At 43.8% G+C, this 24,329-nt stretch overlaps 2 protein-coding genes across 3 annotated transcripts; both read left to right on the forward strand.

Moving 5' to 3' along the window:
• On the forward strand, positions 1 to 3,067 carry LOC100275347 (uncharacterized). The gene is made up of 2 exons (NM_001149442.3): positions 1 to 173; positions 2,014 to 3,067. The coding sequence occupies exons 1-2, from the start codon at positions 101 to 103 to the stop codon at positions 2,694 to 2,696; spliced, it is 756 nt and encodes a 251-aa protein (NP_001142914.1). The 5' UTR covers positions 1 to 100; the 3' UTR covers positions 2,697 to 3,067.
• Positions 3,068 to 3,812: 745 nt separating this feature from the next.
• On the forward strand, positions 3,813 to 23,881 carry LOC118473606 (probable glutamyl endopeptidase, chloroplastic). Of its 2 annotated transcripts, XM_035963511.1 has the most exons (15): positions 3,813 to 4,173; positions 15,053 to 15,269; positions 15,403 to 15,513; positions 15,654 to 15,699; positions 15,785 to 15,894; positions 15,971 to 16,474; positions 19,762 to 19,890; positions 20,353 to 20,649; positions 20,766 to 21,224; positions 21,419 to 21,484; positions 21,597 to 21,657; positions 21,868 to 22,017; positions 22,089 to 22,226; positions 22,701 to 22,981; positions 23,450 to 23,881. In XM_035963511.1, coding segments are annotated over exons 1-15 (2,838 nt in total). In that variant the 5' UTR covers positions 3,813 to 3,905; the 3' UTR covers positions 23,451 to 23,881. The 2 variants fall into 2 exon arrangements, with proteins under 2 accessions (XP_035819404.1, XP_035819403.1); XM_035963510.1 differs by lacking the exon at positions 23,450 to 23,881 and having other exon boundaries at positions 3,820 to 4,173; positions 22,701 to 22,985.
• The last annotated feature ends 448 nt before the right edge of the window (positions 23,882 to 24,329 follow it).

Below are 24,329 nucleotides of genomic sequence, written 5' to 3' on the forward strand. Positions count from 1 at the left end.
GTCTCTCTCTTTATTCCTCCCTCACTTCCGGCCTTCCCCTTTTCCTCCGGTCGACGCGAGGGAGCGGGAGGTTGGCCTCTAGGCAGGGTGGCGGGCGAAGATGTTGGACATACAGAAGCGGCGCGTGCGGCTGCTGCTCTTCATCACGGCCGTCCTCGCGCTCAGCATCACCGGTTAGTTTTCCGGTGGCAGAATCCTTTCCTTCCTGTGCAATTTCACGTGTTAGTTTCCGACGGAGATCTGTAGGTACTGTTTTTTCCAGCCTCTACTGTTGGGGAATGATTTTTTTCTTTGTGAAACGCAAATTTGACTGGTCCTTGTTGTGAGTAGTGATGCGTTTAAGCTAAACCTAGGGATAATTTCTTCTGCCAGAGTTTGACTGGTTTAGATTGATCATATCGATGGTGGGACTTAGATTCCCTTTTGCTAAGTTTTTCGCTGCCGTACTTGTAATTGTGGGGCTGCTATTCTGCAAAGAAGTCCTGTGTAGAGTTGTTCAGAAAGGCATAAATTTGTCAGAAAGATCTGACTATGTTTGCTCATAATACATTTTTGCTGCAATTTATCAGAATTACTTAAATTCGGAAGCTTACTAGTTACTACAAGTGTCAACAGCTCAGTGTCGGTTTGAATATCTGTTAGCATTGGCTAGTGTGCGCTAATAAGATGGCAAACACAAGGTATCTGCCTAGTAATACAAGCAGTTGGTCACCTCATCCAGGTAGTAGCAATGCAAGCAATTACTCAAAAGGCCTCATGCAAGTCCCAGGCCTTAGGTTTGAACTCGCCGTGGGAGCGAAGGCTAGAATTGGGGTTAAAAAGGGCAGCGGTGCCACTGTTTATGGATAGGGCAGGGATTCAAGGAATTTTTTCCTGGCCTACATAAGAAGTCTAACTTCTATCTTATCTTAAGCAGAATGGCCGGGGGCTGTCTTACCCTTGTTGGTCGAGTTTTTTTACAGGATTTTCTTTGGTGATGTTCCATCCTGTGCAGGAGCACAGCTTCAAATGCTTTTGTCATAGGCTAAGAATCAGTTGGGAAAATAGCTGTGCTCAGGTTTTGGGCTTCTCCAGAGACTAAGCTATTTTCAGCCGCAACAAAAGTTCAGAGGACCATTTCATTGCTGTATTCAGTTGCTCTAAACAGCAAATTTAATAGATGGATTTGAGACCTCAGGACTACAGCAGATCTGAGACATATCACCTCTATAAGTTTATAGCAACAGATGATATAATTTTTATATGTCTAGGATAAATATAAAATCAGAAAACAACAAGAACTATGAAAGTGCAGAAGTTGTAGGCTGTAGCTATAGGAGAAAGTATGAAACACCCCACTAGCTTTGCTATTGATTATTCTTCAGGACTAGGGCCAACTGCCGCCTGTTCAAATAGGGGTTCCATACCGAAATAACTAGGCGGCTTATAAGTTCTGTAGAAAACCAGTTTTACAAGTTTTCCTAATATCAGCTTCTTACTCAGCATTGTGCACTTTACATTGACTAGCCTTAAGTATGGATTCACAAGCAAACATTTCGTATGCATATGCGAAACAACACAACCAGAAGTCTTAGTATTTGTGGTAGCATAGGTACACTTCACTGAAGAACTAGGAGTGAGTGACAATGCATTGTGTTTCAACTGGGTCAGCAATGACTGATAATTTGCTAGATTGTAAATTTTGTTGGATATTTTCTCTCTCGAATGCGCAGGATTGTTGGATATGACAAATGGTTAATTGCACAAGTTTACCAATTTGCTTTTATGTGGTCTCAAGTTTTAACAAGTGGGTCTATTTAAAGGGGTACCCTAATCAAAGACAACTCTTGCTTAGTAGCCACCGTTGAATATAAAAGATTGATAATTCAAATATTCAATATTGAAAGCCATTATTGATTGATATTGGTTCCTTTTTCAGTCCCCAAATTAACTGCTTCTAGATATCCATGATTTCAGATTAAAGCAAACCTTATTATATCCTTGGAATGACCCCCATTTGCTTCTACTTTACAGCTGAGAAGTTCAGGGAACTTGTTGGAAAGGAGGCTGCATCAAAGAGTGGTCAATTCACATTCATGAACTGCTTTGACATGGGCTCTGGCAGCCTTGCGTGCACTGCAAAGGAGGGTGTCAAGTTGTACGTCAACAACATCCGAAGTGCACACTTGGAAATGGTGCGGCAACGAGCCATGGAGAAAGCTTTAGCTGATGCTGTGACGGAAGGCCTAACACCTAGTGAAGCAGCCAAACAAGCTCAGAAGATTAGTGCAAAAGCGACTAAACTTGCTGCTCGTCAAGCCAAAAGGATATTGGGACCAATAATTTCTTGTGGTTGGGACTTCTTCGAAGCAATGTACTTTGGTGGAAGCATGACGGAAGGTTTTCTCCGGGGCACTGGCACCTTGTTTGGAACTTATATGGGTGGTTTCCATGGTGAGGAGCGCTTTGGGAAGCTGGGATATCTTGCAGGAAGCCATCTAGGAAGCTGGGGTGGAGGAAGAATTGGATTGATGATTTATGATATCATAAGCGGCCTGAAATTTATGTTCCAGTCTATCCAACCTGAGTATGAATCATCTTCATATGCTGAAGATGGTCCAGAATACGCAGAAAGTTACACAAACCAAGAGGACTCAACATACTATGAAACATCAGAGGAAAAGCAGGAAGAATCAAAATGGTTTGGTTTGTTCTGAAACTGCGAACCGAATTGTTCTGTCTTGTACTTAGGGGCGAAGCTAGGTAGTAGCTGGAGTGTTGCACCCCCTGAAAATGTGAAAACAGTGCTTTCCACTGAAATTTCACCATATATGTATCCACAAGGCAAGTGTACTCACTAATTTGCTCTAGCTTCGCCACAGTTATACTGGAGCAGGGGAACAGTTAGCTGTTTTATTATACCTTTCTGAATGTTTAGCTTCATTTTGTATGCTTACATAGGTTAGGTATGATTCTTCTCTGTAATTCTTGTTTTGGCTACTGTGTACATAAAACATATGGATCAACTCTGGAGATTGGGCAGGCAGAATGCACCATAAATAACAGCAACAGTGAACACTTACGGAAAGTTATGACGAGTATCTTGTTTAAAAAATGCTGGGGAGGCGGTCTCTAATGTTTGATTCGTTCTTTGTCTGCCAATAGTTTTTTTGACAACTTGATGCTACGTATATTGTATCGTATATGCAACTTGACATATGGTCAGCTTTTCGGTTACTGAAGACTGTTCTGAAGGGTATGTTAACTGAAGTTCTTGGCTTGTGCAAATTTTGCCCCCATAAGGTGCAATTTGTACCTGATACATTGATCAAATTTGAAAGATTTCATGTACCCGTGGCCCTGAAATCTTCACGTCGCTGGGAGCATGAACGGGCACTTGGGATTTTGCAGGACGAGAATAAACCGGTGAATGACCAACCGATCATTCGGTCGCTGCTCATACCGGTGCTCGGCACATCCTTTGCCAGTAAAGGCATCGCACTACCTGGGAGGCTGGGAGAAACGGGGTGCCCGCTCTGCCGCTCATTCATAAAGGCACAGACCATAGATGATGATGACTCAGGACAGTGCCAAAGGTACCAAAGTAAAAGGTACCTGGAACTACGAGAGAGAAAACAAAAAACATGTGTTCAGATGATAATTGACCTTAATATAAGAAGCGCAGAAAATAGACATATTTCAAAACGGGTACCTTTTTTGTGGTGCTTAACAAGACACCATATTGAAATGCAAGATTTACATGACACGTATGATATTTTTTTTATGCAAGTCACATATTTTCTTGCTGCAGAAATATCTTCCTGCCTCTCTTCACTGCCTGAACGCAAAGCAGCATCAGCAAGTCTAAAAGCTAATCCCCTACGCTATCTGTATATACAAGACGGAAGCGCGACCCCGAAAAAAAAATGTCCTCCATCTCCATCCTGCACAGATCCTGCCTCCGCCTAGGTCTGCTGCCGTTCTCACCACTGCGTGCTCGCGCCACCACTCTACGCCTTCCCCTTCCTCTTCCTCAGCCGCGGCGGCATCTCCACCTGCCCCGCCGGAGCGCCATGAGCTCTGCCGCGTCCAGGCTGTCGCACATCGCGGCTGCCACCGGCGGCGGGGGCGGCGCGGCCGGGGAGTCGAATGAGTCGCCGCCGGCCGCATCCGCCGCGACCCAGGAAGACGATGGTACGTCACGCTACCTCGGAGCGATCGTTGCGTTGAGCTGTTGATCGCAACGTGGCGTATCTGTGGGTTTTAGTGGATTGGTGGGTGGGTCGATGGTGGCGAGATTGGAGCTCTGGTTGACTTTATGCTCCGTGATTGGTCGATTTGGTAGACTAAGGAGGTGTTTGAATGCACTAGAGCTAATAGTTAGTAGCTAAAATTAGCCGGAGAGATCCAAACGCCCTAGCTAGTGCATTCAAAGTTCAAACACCCTCTAATGCATCTTACTGGTGAAGACCATGCACAAGTCGCTTTGTTTATCTTTTTACCACTAACCTAAGCTTGTGGTTTATGGTTAAGTTGTGTATGAAGCTTAACTTACTTTGCTTGGTCTCTATGCGGAGGGATCATATCTTTAGTTGCCAAGGTAAGGATGTGACTGGTTCTGTCTATTTCTAAACTGCAGCTGGCCTTAAGTCTTGTTTTACGGTTCTATCCTATAATTATTTTGTGAACCGAGTAACGTTCTAAGAATAGTGAACTTAACGGCTTAACCTGGGAGTGTCTTAACTAATTTTGGACGCTGATGTTTTTAATTGATAGAAACAATATTAGCTCTAACACAGTGGGGAGTTGAATGAAGCCACTTTTGGATCAGGGCCAGTGTGACAAATAACTGAAGTATTGTGTTGCTCATCATGAGAGCAAATAGTCTACTAGATTTTTCTCTCTCGAATGTGCAGTGCAGGTGAGCTGAATCATTGCATTAGAAAGAAGAGTACTTAAAAGCACACACCCAGCCACTGACACCATCAAGGCATCAACTTACACCACTGTCTCATGTCTATTTCCATGCACACCACAAAGAAAAACCAAAACGACAAACACTTATAATCCAATGGTCAGATGATGACCCAAAGCTGGATCTCATCTCTAGTGAGCTGCATGACCCACTTGATGCCAGGCAGGATGATGAGATACCATTAAAACACAATTATTTCGATGTTTTCCAAATTATTATCCAAGCACCAAGAGTGATCAAAGAATTTAGTCCAGCCTCCATAGAGCTCGTCACCATGTTAATCGTCTTGAGTCACCAATCGTCAAATTGTATAGTGGGCGGATCACTGGAAAATCTGGGAGGCCAAAATGTATAAGTAGCAATGGACATTGAGAAGATGCAAGAGGCCAAGATGCGGTGGATCATCTCACTTTTCTGATCACATAGCAGACAGCACTCCAGATGTGCCAACTCCTGTAGAGCTAAGCGATCTGCTGTACAGAATTGTTATGGGCTACTATTAACCAATGGAAGAACTGGCATTTCTTGGGGGTCCATGAATTCCATATCAATTTCCATGGCTCAAAGGGGATGTATCCTATGTAGGAATCCATGAAGTTGACTATGGGGGTGGTTACTGGTCACACCGCAGGTGAGGCGCAGAAATTAGCCGCCACAATCTGTGGCGAGAATAATACCCATTTGAAATGCAGTTTTTTGTGGTGGCCAATGATCAGTTGTCAATCAAACTTCTACGTGATTTTTTTGTGGCTCTCCACAACTGTGGCATGACTTTTGGTGGCTGGGAACCAAACTACCTCTTTGTCTAAAACTGTACATTCCCATAGCAATTTCTAATGGTGCTCATCCTGTACACCATGTTGTATCTCCACCTCAGCTGCTAGGTTCCATTGTTATGACCGATAACTCCTATGCGCGCCAGAAAATGGTCCACACAGACATTGGGTCAAAACTACACTCGACGCGAACAATACCCGTTTAGGAAATATAATTAATTTGTTAGGAAAGGAAAGTACAAATCTATAAGGATTTCTCATTAGAAAAGGAGTCCTCTTGGTCAGGGTGCCGTCCATGGAGTTTTAAGCATCCCTCTGGTTGAACCTTTTGTTTTATTTTTGTGGCGCATCTGTTTAGGCGCTATATTAGGGGTGTGTGGTGTTCTTGTACTCTAGTTGGGTCCATCCCGACTCTTATGTTTTTTTCTACCTTAAATAAAATGAAACTCAACTCTCCTGCGTAGTTCGAGAAAAAAATTCTATAAGGATCCCTTCTCTAGTTTGCTTGGAAACCAAGTCCTCTAGGGATCATGTAACTAGCAGTGTTATTAAAAGTACGTTAAACGACGTTTAAACTACGTTTAAACCCTAAACTACGTTAAACGACATTTAAATTATGTTAAACTACGTTCAAACGTCAAAACTCTAATTAGAGTTTGAAACCAATGTTTTCAGAACATTGGCATGAGATGGAGCCTCCCCACCCCTCCCCGCCCCTCCCCATCTCCCGCTCTCACGGCGTCTCCAACAGCCCTCTGCCGGTGTCCACTCCGGAGCCGGTGTCCACTCCAGCAGCAGCTCCCTCAGGTGGGGCGTCACTCTACCTTCCTCAGGCGGGACGTCCGAAGCTTCGGCGGTGGACTGACACCTCCCCTGCCTCGTCGTCGGGGGGGGGGGGGTCCTGTCAGGGAGGCCTTGGCACTCACTGCTCCTCATCACCTACCCAGGCTCCGACAACCTTTCTTGAGGCGGTTATCAAGGGACCCATCAAGGCAACCTGTCCCCCGGCGGTGCAGAAATTCCCGGAGGTTCACGGCTTAAAGCTAGAGGCTTTACGTCAGTCCTCTGCTCCAGAAGCTGAGCGCTGTCCTGCTACTCAATACAGCAGGGACGAAGAAGGGTGGCAGCTCGTGGAACGCAGGCGGTCTCGGCAGGTTGAGCGTGAGCCTCGTCGTAGGCCCCCTGTGGATCTCCGAGGCAAGTGCTATAAGTGCCTGTCGACCTCTCACTTCGTGGCGGCGTGCCGTAGACCCCCTCGCTGTTTTGGGTGCCTACATCTTGGCCATCGCGTGGCACAGTGTCCTACACACTTCAAGAAAGAGAAGAAGCCGCTCAAGGAGAGACTGGGTTCGCGGGCGCCTCGCACCTCGGTTTGGCAGCGTATTGCCATGGAAGACGGTGGCCAGGCCTTGGCTCCAACTCAGGCGAATCCAACTCAGTTGAATCCAACGAAGCTTCCGGTCTGGCGTCGTCTCTCCCCTCCAGTGTCTTCAGAGGTACCCCCTCCTCTGGCCATGGCGGATGGCAGTGACATACCCCATAAGAGAAAAAGGCGTCGCGGAAAAGGGGGTCGGGCAGACCCGCAAGTGAAGCATCCCTCAGGATCAGTTGGAGAAGACGACGTTCGTCCGGCAACGGCCACTCACAACATGGTTGCCAGGCCTTCTTGTGTATTGGATTTTTCCTCCGACATGGCACGAGAAGAGGCGGCGCTTCGCCGCGCTTTGTTTGTCACGATCATTGGTACAAGGCCAGAGGTGTTAGGCTCTGAAGTCATTGAAGAAGTGGCACGAAGTTTTGAGATCGAGGCAGATTCCATGTCCATTCATCAGACCTACCCGGAGGACTTCATCCTGATTCTTTCGGATGAGGATGCTGCAACAAAGGTGCTCAATGGAGGAAGAGTTCTTAGAGGGCCTCAGTTTCATATTCAGTTCAAGCGCTGGACAAGACTGGCTCATGCAACGGCAGCTGCATTGCCGTCGCTGGTCGACATCGAGATACAAGGGATTCCGTTGCACGCTTGGGGGCAGTCCACAGCTGAACAGCTACTTGGTAATTCCTGTTGGATCACAGATGTGCACCCGGATACTTCCCTGAAAAGAGATTTTTCATCCTTCAGGCTTCGGGCTTGGTGTTGCGAGTTAGAGAAGCTTCAATGTGCCATGAATCTGGTCATTGTTGAGCCAACGCCAGCGGATCATGTGAAACGGTGTTTATCCTACAGTATTGAAGTGACTGTCACCCCAGTCGAGAAGCCACTGTCAGATGGGACCCCTCCACCTCCTCCTCCTGGCAACGACAACAGGCATGAAGATGGCGATCGTCGCCGTCCTGAGGCTCCACCCCCTCGACGCCGACGAGAAGACCTTCGGGAGGGGACCCATCCACCAACGTCTGGGCCCTCTTGCTCCTGGGAATGACTGTGGTAGGGGCTCTGCCAATCACAGCACAAGCGTTGCACCCGAGGCGCCAAGATCTGCTGAGACAGAGACGGTTCAGGTCCCAAGGGCAACAAGATCCGAAGAGGCAGCGACGGTCCAGGTTCCTGCTTTGGACGATGAAGTCTTTTCAGCGCCCCTTCCTGTTCTTGAGTTGTCGGCTCTCTCGGGGGACGTGTTCCGGCCGGCGGCTGTTGGGGTAAAGAGCCATGGGGGTGAAGCCGAAGCAAAAAACTGTTTCCATCCCGAGGTTGCCTCGGGCCTCACGTCTGGGGCACGCGTACAGCCGCCCAACAGTAATGAGGCACTCCTGGCAGTTGAAGTGGTTGGGCCGCTGGAATGGGCCAGGCAAACCTTGCCCCAGCCGTCTGGGCCGCTGATGGTTCCTGGGCCGGTTTCGCCCCACTCCTGCGTAATAATCTGCTGGGCAGTTCTGTTTTGGATGGGCCGCTGGAATCTGGTGCGTTGGTTTGGCCCCAGCATACCTTTGCTGGGTCGCTGGAACTGAGCGTCCAAATTTCGCCCCCTCCAGAGCCTGCTTGGGCCCTCAGTTTAGTTGCAGCCCAGAATAAAAATTTAACTGGCCAGGGCAGTACGTCCCTAAAAGTTTATACTAGGAGGACAGCTGATAACAGGAGGCAAAAGTATGATTCTCAGGATTCCCCACTCATTCAAACCCTTCAGCCAAATCAAGCCTCTTCTCCTCAAGAACAGAATGGTATTGGAAATGCAGTCCAAGCTTTTGTTGACAAAGTAACCAGGAAGGTGGATGGTCTGCTCCCTCCACCACTCCCCCACAGAAGACGATCCAAGCAACTTCCATCTGACTTCATCCCACGCAGAAGCAGTCGCCTGGCAAAGCGAGATAATAAAACAAATGCTGCACGCAGACAGATTCAAGCTGACCTGATAAGAAGCCTGGATGTGCCTTGCGATGGAGAGTTGTTAAGTCCTAAAGCCCTTGAAGCTTATGGCAACTTGTTCAAAAACTCACTCTCTGAAGCTCATATCAAAGCACTGTCAGCCCTCTTTGGATGGACAGTCCCAGATGTTTTTGAACCTGTTAATGTGTTGTGTATCGCCGGGCAAGGCCCAGAAGACCTTGAGTAAGGTTGCTGTTCTAGCAGCACCTAGTGGTTTTATTTGGTTTTTCCGATGGATCCTTCAAAGGTTTTGTTTTGGAATGTAAGGGGTCTGAACAACAAGGCAAGAAGAGACTCAGTGCGTGTTGTGATTGATAACACTAAGCCTGATATTGTCTGTTTGCAAGAAACAAAGAAAGCATCCATTTCTCGGCATATGATTCTCTCTCTGTTAGGTTCTGATTTTGAAGAGTATGTTGTTTTTCCGGCGGCTGGTACGCGGGGGGGGGGGGGGAATTATTTTGGCTTGGAGGATTTCGGTCTGCAAGATGCTCCAAACTAGAATAGACAATTTTTCAGTCTCTGCTCAATTCCAGCAGCAGGATGGTGTGGCTTGGTGGTTTACGGGTGTTTATGGTCCCCAACTCGATGAGCATAAAATTCAATTTCTTAATGAGCTGCGCCTGATTCGATCACAGTGCCTCAGTTCGTGGATGATTGGTGGGGACTTCAACCTAATATATAGAGCTGAGGACAAGAGCAATGACAATCTTGATAGAGCTATGATGGGAAGGTTTAGGCGGCTGCTTAATGACTTGCTTCTAAAGGAACTGCCCCTTTCAGGTAGGAAGTTCACCTGGTCCAATGAACGGGCCTCACCTACTTTGGTTCGCCTGGATCGGATTTTCTGTACAGCAGATTGGGAGGACATGTTTCCAAATTGTCTCTTGCAGAGCTCTGCATCCCAGATTTCTGATCATTGTCCATTACTATTGGGGCTACATGATCTCGTCCAAGGAAAAAGAAGATTTCATTTTGAAAGTTTCTGGATCAGATTAGAGGGGTTCATGGAAGAGGTGGAAAACTCTTGGTCACAACCTCTGGAAGTCTGCTGCCCCTTGCAGCGGTTCCATGACAAGCTAAAAAGGCTTGCAAGGCACCTTCAAGCCTGGAGTCAGAAAAAAGTGGGCAACATTAAGCAGCAGATTCTGATGGCAAATGAGATCCTTCACAGGCTGGAAATCGCTCGTGACGTAAGGAATTTGTCTCCCTCTGAGGAATGGCTACGTCGCTCCCTTAAGCACCACTCTTTGGCTTTAGCCTCCTTGGAAAGAACTGTTGCCCAAGTAAGAAGTGGACTGCACTGGCTGAAAGAAGGAGATGCCAACACTGCCTATTTTCATCACCACGCCAGACACAGGAAAAAGGAAAACTTCATTGGAAAACTGATGGTCGATAACAGAGTAATTTCTGAGCAGCAGGAAAAGAAAGAGGTAATCTGGGATTTCTATATCAAGTTACTTGGGACAACAGCCCCCAGGGAGTAAACTTTAAATCTGGAAGAATTTCATTGTCCTGCCCTGGACCTTTCTGCTCTTGATCAAAATTTCTCTATGGAGGAGGTCTGGGCAGCAATTAAAACTCTCCCTGCTGACAAAGCTCCAGGGCCGGATGGATACACTGGAAAATTTTATAAAATATCTTGGCCAATCATCAAAGAGGATGTTATGGAGGCGTTAAATAGGGTGCTACAAGGTGATGTATACAAACTTCATCTCCTTAACTCAGCTTATGTGACTCTACTGCCCAAGAAAGCTGAAGCATTGGAAGTCAAAGATTTCAGGCCCATCAGTTTAATTCACAGCTTTGCAAAAATTGTTACAAAGATTCTGGCTAACAGATTGGCCTCCAGACTTCCTGAGATAGTGTCAGCAAATCAAAGCGCTTTTATAAAAGGAAGATGCATCCATGACAATTTCATTTTGGTCCAGCAGACGGCCAAGGCTATTCAGAAGCAGCGGGTTCCTAGAATTCTTCTGAAATTGGATATTGGTAAAGCCTTTGATTCGGTTTCGTGGCCTTTCCTTCTTGAGGTGTTAACGCACCTTGGTTTTGGTTCTGTATGGTGTAATATCATTTCCAAGATGCTCCTTTCTTCCTCAACTAGGGTGCTGGTTAATGGAGAGCCAGGGGAAATCATTCACCACCATAGGGGGCTAAGGCAGGGGGATCCTCTATCCCCAATGTTATTTATTATTGTTATGGATGTGCTGAATTCTCTTGTTTTAAGAGCCCAAGAATTTAGTCTTTTACAACCAGTGTTAAGAAGAGGAAATGGGCAACGTATCTCTCTATATGCTGACGATGTGGTGATGTTCTTGTAGCCAAGTAGAGAAGAACTCAGTGTGGTCAAAGAAATTCTGAGAATCTTTGGAGATGCTTCAGGACTTGTTACAAATGTGAGCAAATGCAGTATGACGCCCATTCATTGTGAGAACAAGACATGGTGGCTGCGCAGGAGTTTTTTCCTTGTACTGAGGTGGCTTTTCCATTCAAATACCTGGGTTTACCCCTTTCAGTCAAGAAACTCCCCAAAAATACTTTTCTAGAACTCATTGACAAGATAGCTGATAAACTAACCGGATGGAAATCTGCCCTCATTCACACAGCAGGCCGGTTGACCTTGGTTAAATCAGTGCTCACAGCCATTCCTATCCATCACCTTATAGTGCTTCAATGCCCTAAATGGGTGATCAAGGCTATTGACAAAATTCGGAGGGGCTTCTTGTGGAAAGGCAGAAAAGATATCAGAGGTGGTCACTGCTCTGTTGGTTGGGCAAGAGTTTGCAGACCACTTAGCATGGGTGGCCTGGGTATCCATAACCTTGAAGTTCTTGGATGGGCTTTAAATCTAAGATGGCTTTGGCTCAAAAAAACTCAACCAGAAAGGCCCTGGGCAGATTTCTTGTTCAAGGTTCATTCCAATGTCAAAGCTCTTTTCTCTGCCTCGGTCCACACTACTGTAGGTGATGGCTCTCGAACCCTGTTCTGGACTGATCGCTGGATTCATGGGCAATCAATATCTGCCCTTGCCCCCACTTTGGTCAGCCATATTACAGTGAGAATCAAGAAAAGCAGATCTGTGCAAGAAGCCTTGGTAAACAATAGATGGGTTAATGACATATCTGGCAGCCTGTCAGCCCAGATTATCATCGACTTCTTAGTAATTTGGGACCTAGTGCAAGGTTTTCAGTTACATCCGGGGATTCCTGATGTGCATAGATGGTCCCCGTCTGCATCTGGAGATTATTCCACTAAATCGGCATATGATCGTTTTATGGCTGGTTCAGTCTCTTTTGAGCCGGCTACTAGAATTTGGAAAAGTTGGGCCCCCCCAAGGTGTAAATTCTTCATTTGGCTGGCTTCTCTAAATCGTTGCTGGACAGCGAATAGATTAAGTAGACGAGGTCTTGAGCATCCTGTAAGGTGCCCCCTTTGTGACCAGCAGGAGGAAACAGTTCAGCATATCTTAGTGGCTTGTGTGTTTGCCAGAGACACTTGGTGGCAGACTTTGCACAAGGTAGGGCTGCATCGCCTGACTCCAGGATTGGCAACAACGACCTTCCAAGACTGGTGGAGAGAAGCTGAGTGCCAGGTGCCAAAAAACCAGAAAAGAGGATTTAATTCCTTAGTGATTCTGGTGGCTTGGTGGCTATGGAAGCATAGAAATGAATGTGTGTTTGATGGTGCATCCCCCAACATCAGCATCATCATGCAGCATATTCATGAGGATGCTGTTCGGTGGGGCTTGGCAGGGGCAAGAGATCTTAGGAGATTGTGGCCTTAGGTGCTGGTGTGGCTGGGGGTTGTTTGGATACCCACCCCCCTTTTTTTTACTTCTTCTTTTTTCTGTCTTGATCTATTTTTTGGCAGCTTGTACTGGGTCTATTTTAGACCTCTTTCTTCTTTTTCTTAATATATAAGATGCGCAGTTCTCCTGCGCGTTCGATAAAAAGAGTTTGAAACCACGTTTTAGTGTTTTGGGGTGCTAAACTGTTTAGGGTTCAGGGTTTCATGCGTTTTAGACCATTAGCTACTTTGGGGCCCAGTTTGTTAGTTACTTTTGGGGTCCAATCCGGCTCATGGGTGAAGTTTTGGTAAGCCACTAACCTCTCTGTTTTGGTATTTAACTTCATGTTATTGTCTAAAATTATGATATATTGGTATTTTTCCTATGTTGTTTAAGTTTAAACGTTTAAAAGTCAAAATTTTACCCATGAGCGTTTCACTGTTTTATCGTTTTAATAACCTTGGTAACTAGATGAAGTCAAGCAAGGCAAACAACTTGTCGGGTCTCACGGACTTCCCCTATGTGTTCTCTCTGACCCTCGTCGTTGTCGTGCAATCGCTCTACACCCAAGCCACCACGTCGCCTTCCCGGAGTTAGAAATTGCGATCTCGACCCCCAATCTGGCAATCTCACATCCATATGTACTTTGCAACCGGATAGGAACAAGGAGCCTATCAATCTGGTATCGGCGATGTTAGGTTTCAACGCTACTGCCAAGTTTGACGCCAAAACTTTATCTTTGTTAGCACAACAGGTTGTTCAGCCGACGCCGCAGGGAGTGCCACCATCCACTGACAAAGGCCCTTTTCTGAGGTCGCCTAGCAAACGACCAACCACAACCCGCATCAGGTCGCCGTCCTTTCGCGGCTGGCCACCGTGGGGAGCCATTATACGTCCTCATCGACAGGCGCTCGGCTCTACCCTAGGGCTTTCCCTGGCAGTGTACAACACAACAACACTTTTGACTTACTCATCCACCACCGTCCTTTCAATACGCAGCCCCCTTTTAGGTGTTGGAGTGTGTTGGGCAGGTGGCCTACCGCCTTAAGCTTCTAGCCGATGCCTGTCTCCATGATGTGTTCCACATAGTGCTGATCAAGCCGTTCTGCGTGGACCCTCCAATGACTCCGCCATAAGTGCCGCCCGTTCAAGATGGCTGATTGTTGCCTGCTCCAGAGTGTGTGTTGCGTGCCCAGTTACATCGTGGCACCTAGCATGTGCTCGTACAGTGGCAGGGCCTGACCACCGATGCTGCTGCTTGGGAGCCACTGCACGACTTCAAGTACCTACTCGGACGTTCACCTCGAGGATGAGCTGTTTGAAGAGATGGGGAGAGATGTTATGATCGACATCTTCTATGCGCGCCGGAAAACGAGCCACGCAGGTGTTGAGCCCAAACTACACTTGGTTGAACAGTACCCGTTTAGGAAATAGAATTAGTTTGTTAGGAAAGGAGAGTCAAAATCTATACGGATTTATTGTTAGGAAAGAAGAGTCCAAACCTATAAGGATTCCACCTCTAGTTTGTTTGGGAACCAAGTCCTGTAGGGACTATAAATCTAGGGGCCATATAACCAGATGAAGGCAAGCAAGGCAAACATCTTACCTGGCTTCAAGGGTTTTCCCTACATGTTCTCTCTCTCCCTCGTTCGCTGTCGTGCCACCACTATATACTCAAGCCACCATGGTGTCTTTCTGAAGTCAGGAATTCTGACCCCCAACCCCAATCTCACATTCCTACACACTTCGCAACCGCGATAAGCTCAAGGAGTCTATCACTCATATTTTAAGGTATCGCGACAATGGTATCACCAAGAGAGCTCTTTGGATGTCTTGTACCTAGGGATCAATCAATGCTTCACTGGCATCATGTCTATTTGCTCAACGCTTAGAAACGAGGGCAAACAGGAGCGCAGAATAGTCTACTCAATTGTCACTATATTTTCTCTTGCGAATCACATGGTTTCTTTTTTGAATGCTTTGTGAACATTATAGATGCTATATATTTCTTCTTGCGAGTCATATATAGACATATAATTTCTTTTTTGAATGCTATGTGAACATCATATTTGTTACTGGTTGAGCATGTTTTGTCCTGAATTTAATTCCACAGTACACTACAATATAGAAGTGAACAGCTGTTGTATTTGCATACCAATGCCATGCAGGTCTTTCATCTGGGGATATGGGCTACCGCCTTCCTCCAAAAGAAATACAGGACATTGTTGATGCACCACCACTTCCTGTCTTGTCATTCTCTCCAAACAAAGATAAAATTCTGTTTCTGAAGCGTCGAGCACTGCCACCACTATCAGACATTGCAAAGCCTGAGGAGAAGCTTGCTGGTCTAAGGATTGATGGAAATTCTAATACTAGGAGCCGAATGTAAGTAGCGCTTAAGATTTGGCCAAATTTTAGGCACTTCCCCCCTTTTTCCTTTCATTCATGACAAGTTTATAGCTACATTGCATAGCATGTCACTACTCACTACCATATATCTGATAGATCTAATTTGTAGGTCTTTCTACACTGGAATAAGTATCCATAAGCTGTTAGACGATGGGACTTTGGGCCCAGAGAAAGAGGTGCATGGATATCCAGTAGGTGCAAGGATTAATTTTGTCACCTGGTAATTTTTCTCTATTTCCCATTAAGTATTTTTTCGCTATTTCTTTTCATTTTTTACTTTGCTTTCCACCATTTCAAAAGTAATATTCTGTTTCTATTGTGGATTGCATAACGATATTATGCCCTGAACTGGGTGAATAGGTCACAAGACGGCCGTCATATATCCTTCAGTATTCGAGTCGATGAGGTGATCGGTTGTCTTTAAGACAGACAGCAGACAGTTTTTATGTATTTTTTTAATAATTGTTAAGATTTTTGATTTTTTACAATAGGAAGACAGCAAAAGTGGAAAGCTGAGAGTGTGGATTGCTGATGTGGAGTCTGGAGAAGCAAGGCCACTTTTTAAATCGCCTGAAATATACCTAAATGCTATTTTTGACAGGTGAAGATGAATCTCTATGCATGGTATATTTTCTAGTTATTGCTTGTAACTAACATTGTTTCTGCCGTTGTTGCAGCTTTGTATGGGTTAATGATTGTACACTGCTAGTCTGCACTATTCCTGCGACACGTGGAGATCCACCACATAAGCCATCAGTTCCATCTGGCCCGAAAATTCAATCTAATGAGTCAAAGAATGTAGTCCAAGCGAGAACTTTCCAAGATCTTCTGAAAGATGAATATGATGCAAAACTATTTGATTACTATGCAACCTCACAGCTTGTGTTGGCCTCTTTGGATGGAACAGTGAAGCCAATTGGCCCTCCAGCTATATATACATCTGTTGATCCATCACCGGATGATAAATACATAATGCTTTCTTCTATCCACCGCCCATATTCCTACATTGTACCTTGTGGGAGGTTTCCAAAGAAAGTTGAGTTGTGGACTGTAGATGGAAAGTTTATTAGGGAACTTTGTGATTTGCCCCTGGCTGAGGACATTCCAATTACGATGAGCAGTGTACGCAAGGGTAAGCGCTCAATTAATTGGAGGCCAGACAAACCTTCGATGCTGTACTGGTATGTAGAGCACCATTCTAAGCCTAACTTGCTAAAATTTGCATTGGTACTTTTTCTGTTTATTTAAAGATGAACTCCTCCTGCAACATCTACTGCGCCTCAAGCCCTCAACATAAGCTTACAAACCGATAATAGAAAAATATAGTTCACTTTAGTAGCTGTGTGGAAATAGAAAGACTTAAAGCCATCCAAGTTAGTTAAATCTCAATTTTAATGCTAGAAATGTAATACCGTACAGGAACATTGTAATGGGACTAGAATGACAATCCTCCTTTTATGTTTATTTATGGTTATGGTCTCAACTTGGATGATTTGAACTAAAATATTTTAGCGCCCATCCATTCAAACGTATCCTCATGGTTTACCTTCCAAATTAAACATTTTTTGAAACTTAAGCGCCAAATTTAGCGACCCAGAAACAAAACATCAATGCCAATGCTATCGATTTTTCTATAAAAGATCTTTTCCTTGTCCAAAATATGGGTAAGTGCCCATATTAGTATCGGATATGTTTATGTGCAAACAAAATATGTGTTCGTTAAAAATTGATAGAATCTACCATCTATGACTTTGAGATTGACTATCTTAAAGAAAATTGGTTTGATGGAACAGTTTATGTTCTTTTGTTGGTTCCACGAAGCCTGACCTAGTGACCTTACATCAAAGAATAGTGCCAGGTGTCACTAAGCAAAAAAGAATAGTTTCAATATAGTAAGTTCTATTTCTATAGCAGTATAATTTCAAACAGTAACATCTGCATTCTGCAGTAGTATAGTTGCATTTTCATAGCCCTTGATGGGACACTTCTTGATTGAAACTTGGGCACTCCTCTTCAGGGGTCTGAACTGCCGGTTGAAAGTGAAACATAATGGTAGTTTCATAGTTTGCCTATCAGCATATGAGATGAAAATGTTTGCTTTCTTGGTAACCATAACTTTTCCTTTATCCTTTTTACTTAGTTCTGACTATATTTGATTAGCTCCATATATTAACCAATTTCACATAAAACGGAGTTATGATAAATATGACTTGATGCCAATGCATGTTTTTCTTTTTGCAACATTCCAATTGTACCACTAGTCTCTCTGATTCCAAATTTAGACCGTTTTTAGATTTGTCCTAAGTCAACATATTTAGCTTTGACCACCAATAGCTAAAAATCTAAATAGATTTACAGCATAAGAGCATCTTTAAGTGTCTTTCTAAATTTCACTCTCTAAATTGTCATTTGGAGAGTCATTTGCATAAAAGTCGCTTTCTATATCTTTTCACTCTCCAATAGCTTTTCTATATCTTATTGTACTCTAGAGCTATTCTCGTTTTCTAACTTTGGCTAGCAAGAAATCCTGAATAGGAGATGGCTATATTTGGATAATCATTTAAAGAAGCTGTTGGAGGATATTTTTTTTACCAAAATCTCTATTCCTAGCAATTAGGAAGGATATAGACTCTCTTGGAGTTGCTTGAAGGTATGCCTCACCAAACATTCTGGGTCTCTTGAAAACAGTGGCTGATGAATGTAGTCTTTGGTGCATGGGTGCCTCTAATCTTCAGGAGCTTCTCATTAGGTCGCCCTACCCAGACCTGTAGGCTGTGGTTGGTAGGTTGCTACCCCCTTGGTCATGCTTTCATCTAGTTCCAGGAGAGCTTATTTCTTGTTTCTAGCTGGTGTGTGTGTTGTGTTTCTGGCTGGGGCTGTTTTACCCTCACCCCTTGACCTCTTTTTCTCTCTTAATGAAAGGACACACAGCTCTCCTGTATTGTTTGAGGAAAAAAAGGTTGATGCTACTAGATTCATCATGGCGATGCACAGTAGCTCAAGCCATGGTTTTGGGTGTCTGATATAAAAGGAGCACTGACTGTTCCTGTCCTAGGAGAGTATCTATTTATTTGGGAATTGATTGATGATCGAACCCTGCAACTAGGAGTAATGGACCAGCACTGTTGGATGCTTACATATTCAGGAACATACGGCAGTAAATCTGCATATAATGTCATCCTCATCCGGCTGCCTGCCCCGTTTGCCCCCTTCGCGATCAAGCTGGAGAATCCATCCAACAACTCCTTGTGTCCTGTGTCTGTGCTTGGCAGGTTTTGAGTGAGGTCCTTCAGAAGCTGGGGCTGATCCTCCTTGTGCCTCTGACCATCACCAAGTGTTTCTCACATTGGTGGTATCGGAACTTGCCTGGGGAAATCAGGAAAGGGCTAAACTCAGTCATCATTCTAGTGGCATGGGAAATATGGAAACACCAAAATGACTGTTTAATGGGGCAAGGACAAATGTCAGGACAACCTTAGAGGCAGTTCCTGATGAGTGTGTCTTCTGGTGCTCAGTCGGTGTGAAAGATCTTCAAGAAATTTGGTCAGGACGCTTAATGTGGCCATGTGATTTTTAGTCCTGGGTCACTGGTTGCCTTTTGTGTTTTTTGGTGCAGTTTCTTCCTTTGTTCTTGTGTGTGTTTGGATGTGTTTATGTGTAGTATGTGTTTGGGTGTGCCTTTTTGGTGGGAGAGTTTCTTACTTTCTTTACCACCCTTGTTCTGTTTTCCCCTCATCTCGTATTAATGAAATGATACACATATCTCCTGCGTGTTCGAGAATTCATGACAAGTAATTTCATAATATACAAGTATCTCTATCAGGTTATAAACCTATGCATTTTTTATAGCAACCTTCTTTTATCTCCTAGTGGAAGTAAGTGGGTTGCCTTGTACAGGATTTTGTTTGCCCCCTCCTTTGTCTATTTAATATAAGGATGCTCAGCTCTCTTCCATGTTCGAGGGAAAAAAGAATTCGCAAGTGAAAGTTTAGTCTTGTAGACCGTGTCAAACTGTCAATGTCCTAACTCTTGAATGACTTACATTAAGAATTAGAGGAGTGCTATTTTGTTTTGTTGTTTTTAGTGGTACTAACATATTTTAAAAAACATCCTTTGAAATCAATATAAAATCACTAATCGTCGGTCCAGTACAATTAAGCATACTCATGTTAGAATTGAATTGACATTTGTTTTTTCTTTTTTAATTTGATTAGAGATGCTCAAAGTATTGATACTGCCTCGATGAAGTGTGATATGGACTAACAGTTCATTCGGGTCTTTTTAATCATCAGATCTCTTATGCATAAACCATGTTATTAGGGTATCTGCTGTATCTTTAGATGCTCTATGATATTTGTGAAGAACATTTACTTGCGAATTAAGTATAACTTTCACTTATCAAAGCTGTAAGTGTTTCCATGAGCTACTCCTTTGTTCTAGCTCATCTTTACTTTATTCTTCTGATCAGGGTGGAGACACAAGATGGTGGAGATGCAAAAGTAGAAGTCTCCCCTCGTGACATAGTTTACATGGAAAATGCTGAGCCTATAAATGGTGAACACCCAGAGATTCTGCATAAACTTGACCTTCGCTATGCGTATGTCCCTCAAATTATCCATTAGCTACTTTAGATGGATCATTGAGCTTTTCTTCATTGCAGATGTTACAATATTTCTACTTTCTAGCATGAAACCTAAACAAATAAGAATACCAATAAAGTTTCAATTCTAAAAATAATAAGGACAGGCCTGGTGCAGTGGTGAAAAAGCTGTCTCACCGAGTCACCAGGTCTGGGTTCGAAGCAGCCTCTCTACATGGGGCAAGGCTTGCCTCCGTTTATCCGTTCCCTAGACCCCATAACGTGGGACCATATGGCACTGGGCCTGCCCCCCTATCTATCTAAAAACAACAAGGAGTCCAGTACTTCAAGTTGCTTGTGTCTCTGGTGCCTGGATGTAAACAAGATTGCATGTTCTTTACACTGTCCATTTGCTACACTTTGTTAAAAGCTAACTCTTCTGATCTTCTTGTCTTCTGGATTTTCATTCTGTCGGAACAGTGGCACCTCTTGGTGTGATGAATCTCTTGCTTTAGTGTATGAATCTTGGTTTAAAACTCGGAAAATCAGAACATGGGTGCTCTCTCCTGATAAAAAAGATGTCAGCCCACGCGTTTTATTCGACCGGTCTTCAGAAGATGTATACTCTGACCCTGGCTCACCAATGATGCGAAGAACTGTGATGGGAACATATGTCATCGCAAAGATCAAGAAAGAAGACGGAAATATTTATGTCTTGTTGAATGGGATGGGTGCCACACCAGAAGGAAATATTCCATTCCTCGATTTGTTTGATATGTATGTTTAGACCCACTAATCGATGTCTATATTTTTACTAGAATATAACAGTACCAATATATGACATGGGTAATGGGTTGATTGATGCAATTGCTTGTCCCTCCCTTTTTTTGCAGAAATACTGGGAGTAAAGAGCGTATATGGGAGAGCGACAGGGAAAAGTACTATGAAACTGTTGTTGCACTGATGTCAGACAAAACTGACGGGGAACTGCTCCTTGATCAGTTAAAGATACTTACGTCGAAAGAATCAAAAACAGAAAACACACAATATTACTTGCAGACTTGGCCAGAAAAGAATCAAGTTAAGATAACAAATTTCCCCCACCCATATCCTCAGCTTGCTTCATTGTATAAGGAAATGATAAGATACCAGCGAAAGGATGGAGTTCAACTTACAGCAAACTTATACCTGCCCCCAGGGTATGATTCATCAAAAGATGGACCTTTGCCATGTCTAGTTTGGTCCTACCCTGGTGAATTTAAAAGCAAAGATGCTGCTGGTCAAGTTCGTGGTTCCCCTAATGAATTTCCAGGGATTGGTGCTACATCTCCTCTTCTTTGGTTAGCTAGAGGGTATTTTCTCTTGTTACTCATTAATAATATAATATGCATACAACATGTGTTCCCATTACTGTGATTCAAATTGTGGAAGAACCCTCTGCACACCTTTCCTTTTAATAAAAAAGTTGAAGGGACTTTTTCCAATCCATCATATGCAAATATGTTTTTCTGGTGCATGCACACACACTCAATGCTATCATTTGCAGGTTTGTGATTCTGTCTGGTCCGACAATCCCAATTATCGGTGAAGGCGATGAAGAGGCCAATGACAGGTATATTGTCTACTTTTGATCTATTCTATACTCTTCTGCAGGACTGAATAATTTTGAACTATGCCATTACACCGTAGTATATTTACTATTTCAGTATTACAAACTATTGCAGATATGTGGAACAACTAGTAACGAGTGCAGAGGCTGCAGTTGAGGAAGTTGTCAAAAGAGGGGTAAGCCTTTTCTACCTTTTCATTCACAAATATGTTCACAAAATGTGTTTTTGCAATCACAGCCACTTTTATGAGTGCTATTTATGGTGCACTTTGTAAAGTTCATTCATATGTTGAGCCTCCAATTTTGCAAATATACTTAAAACATTCTTCTATCTTGAGCGATACCTTTTGAGAGTTGACATGATCCCTTTTCTTGTATTTCCTTAGGTGGCTCACCCTGATAAAATTGCTGTCGGTGGTCATTCATATGGTGCATTCATGACAGCTAATCTGCTGGCTCACGCTCCTCATCTTTTCTGCTGTGGAATCGCTCGCTCTGGAGCTTACAACAGGACTCTAACTCCATTTGGTTTTCAGGTACAGACAAATGCTGTTTCTATACATGGAATAGATTTTGAGTCTTTAGTAACAACCTGCTTTTTCTACAGAACGAGGATAGAACACTCTGGGAGGCAACAAACACATATGTCGAGATGAGCCCTTTCATGTCTGCAAACAAAATCAAGAAACCAATTTTACTTATCCATGGAGAGCAGGACAACAATTCTGGGACATTGACAATGCAGGTCAAGTCTTATGCTACAAGCCTGCTCATAGCCTATGAAATCTATCAATCTCTCTGGAAAAGTGTTTGAACTTTGTTGCTGCTTCCTACTGCATATGATGCTTGAATCTTAGCAAACAATAACAAGAGTAATATTCCATACACAAGTAGTCCAAGTGACCCAAACTTCTTCAGTGAGAGGTAGATTCGTAAGAAGTATAATCACGCATGCTACCAAGGACTACACTTTTAATTGTTGTACCAGGATAGCAATTTTAATTTTGCATATGTGATATTAGACCTGCTTGATTTGGAGTGTCTTTACCATTAAACTGACTTGTTTGCTTCTGGTTGTTTTATGCAAGTCTTCATTATTTTCTGTGGAAATATTCTCTATGTTCTCATGATTTGATTTTCTGCTTATTTTTGTTACTGGTTAGTGACTTTTACTAATCTGCGTTATTGATCTTATGGTTTGTCCTTTTTCTTTTTGCAGTCAGACCGATTCTTCAATGCCTTGAAAGGTCATGGTGCACTGTCTCGTTTGGTAATACTTCCTTTTGAGAGCCATGGGTACTCTGCCAGGGAGAGTATCATGCACGTCCTCTGGGAGACCGATAGGTGGTTGCAGAACTACTGTGTAAATGGTACTAGCAAGGTTGACTCAGTGTCAGAGGCTGACAGTAAAAACAAAACATTGTCAGCTAGTGGTGGCAGTGCAGCCCGTGAAGGTCTAAACCCTGAGGAACTCTCATCATTACCAAGATCGCTTCTGTGGTAAGTTTTTTCCTTGGTTGCTGCTTCTCAAGAAGAAAAAAGATACACTTGTTTGTTTGTTTGTCTGTTGGGTTAATTGGCGCTCCTGATATTGTCTTACGTAGTATTTGCGATACCTGCTTTAAAGCTCACTGTACAGACTGAAAAAAAAATCTCATCTGCTTAATTATCTTATATCAAAGTTCCCACACGGAGCAGGCTGCTTACAATGATGTCTTAAGTCGCTTACTGTGCAAATGCATGCAATCGCGTAGACAAATATCTATTGTGATGCATTTTAAAAATTAAGCATGTCAATACCAAATGATAATAAAACAAATGGTTTCAGTTTCGGTAACTTATTAGTTTTATTTTGTGCAGCTTATAGAGTCGTGTTTAATGGTTGAATTGTGCATCCATCTGCATGGACTTGTATACTTTTCTCAATTCTTCATAAGAAAAGATGATAACATACTTGATTTCGTACAGATCAACTTCAGTTGGTGTTCATGAAACATTCCCTGGACAGCAAGCCTAAAGGGAAAAAATAGTGTATCGTTGCACTTCTACCTTAACCGACTACCAGGGATGCCTTGATTGGCCTCATATTTGTTTCGATTGCTGCAGGTGATCATGTTACTGGCATGCAGGAGCCCCCTACCCCCCCCCCCCCCCCCCACCCCCACCCCACAAATATAAGAAAGGCCTAGTCTCTGGTGGCCACTGCACTCAGATATATTTGGGTCAATTTGTATTCTATTGGTAATGGCCAATGGAAGTCATTCTTGCGATTAATATCATGTACAGAAATATAGCCTTTTGCAGTTTTGATCCCAACTCTTGCACTTGGCAGCGAACTGATACGTTGGTTTTCTTTGACAGCAATCTAAAATAAAATAATAACTAATGAGATTATCATATGCTCCAATGTCTCGCATCGTCACATTTTACCTGTTACCATTATTTACTGCAGCTGTTGTACTGACATTCGTTGCCCATTTGAGAGGCGCGGGTTTGCCTGGATAGCTGGGTAGCTGGGTAGCTACCGGTAGCCTGGGTGGGCTTGGCCTGTTTACTGCAATACAGTGCGGGTCTGTTGGGTAGGTTGTATTGGGTTAGCTGAGTTTGGCTCGGTTTTTGTTTGGTTGCCCGCTTTAGCGTAACTTTTTCGTTTTTATATTTAAAATATTTGAAGTTTCATTTCATATCGCGGTTCTTAAAAGTACAAGTCTAGGTGCCTGTCGTCCTAGGAGGAGCGGCCGACACCTAGATGTAAAATTTATTTGAACTTTTTTTTTGCACCCGGGCCTTTTGGGATTTGTAGCTTCAGCTAGGGATACCAACGAGTATATACCCATCGAGTAGTATC

Source organism: Zea mays, chromosome 1 (assembly GCF_902167145.1).
Source record: "Zea mays cultivar B73 chromosome 1, Zm-B73-REFERENCE-NAM-5.0, whole genome shotgun sequence".
NCBI classification, from domain to species: domain Eukaryota; kingdom Viridiplantae; phylum Streptophyta; class Magnoliopsida; order Poales; family Poaceae; genus Zea; species Zea mays.

Bases quoted from the DNA above. Each gene is read 5' to 3' on its own strand.
- LOC100275347 (NM_001149442.3), top strand. From the start codon at position 101: ATGTTGGACATACAGAAGCGGCGCGTGCGGCTGCTGCTCTTCATCACG. The intron at 174-2,013 runs GTTAGTTTTCCG...TCTACTTTACAG, and splicing joins CCTCGCGCTCAGCATCACCG to CTGAGAAGTTCAGGGAACTT.
- LOC118473606 (XM_035963510.1), top strand. From the start codon at position 3,906: ATGTCCTCCATCTCCATCCTGCACAGATCCTGCCTCCGCCTAGGTCTG. The intron at 20,650-20,765 runs GTATGTTTAGAC...CTTTTTTTGCAG, and splicing joins TTCCTCGATTTGTTTGATAT to AAATACTGGGAGTAAAGAGC. The intron at 21,225-21,418 runs GTATTTTCTCTT...TATCATTTGCAG, and splicing joins CTTCTTTGGTTAGCTAGAGG to GTTTGTGATTCTGTCTGGTC.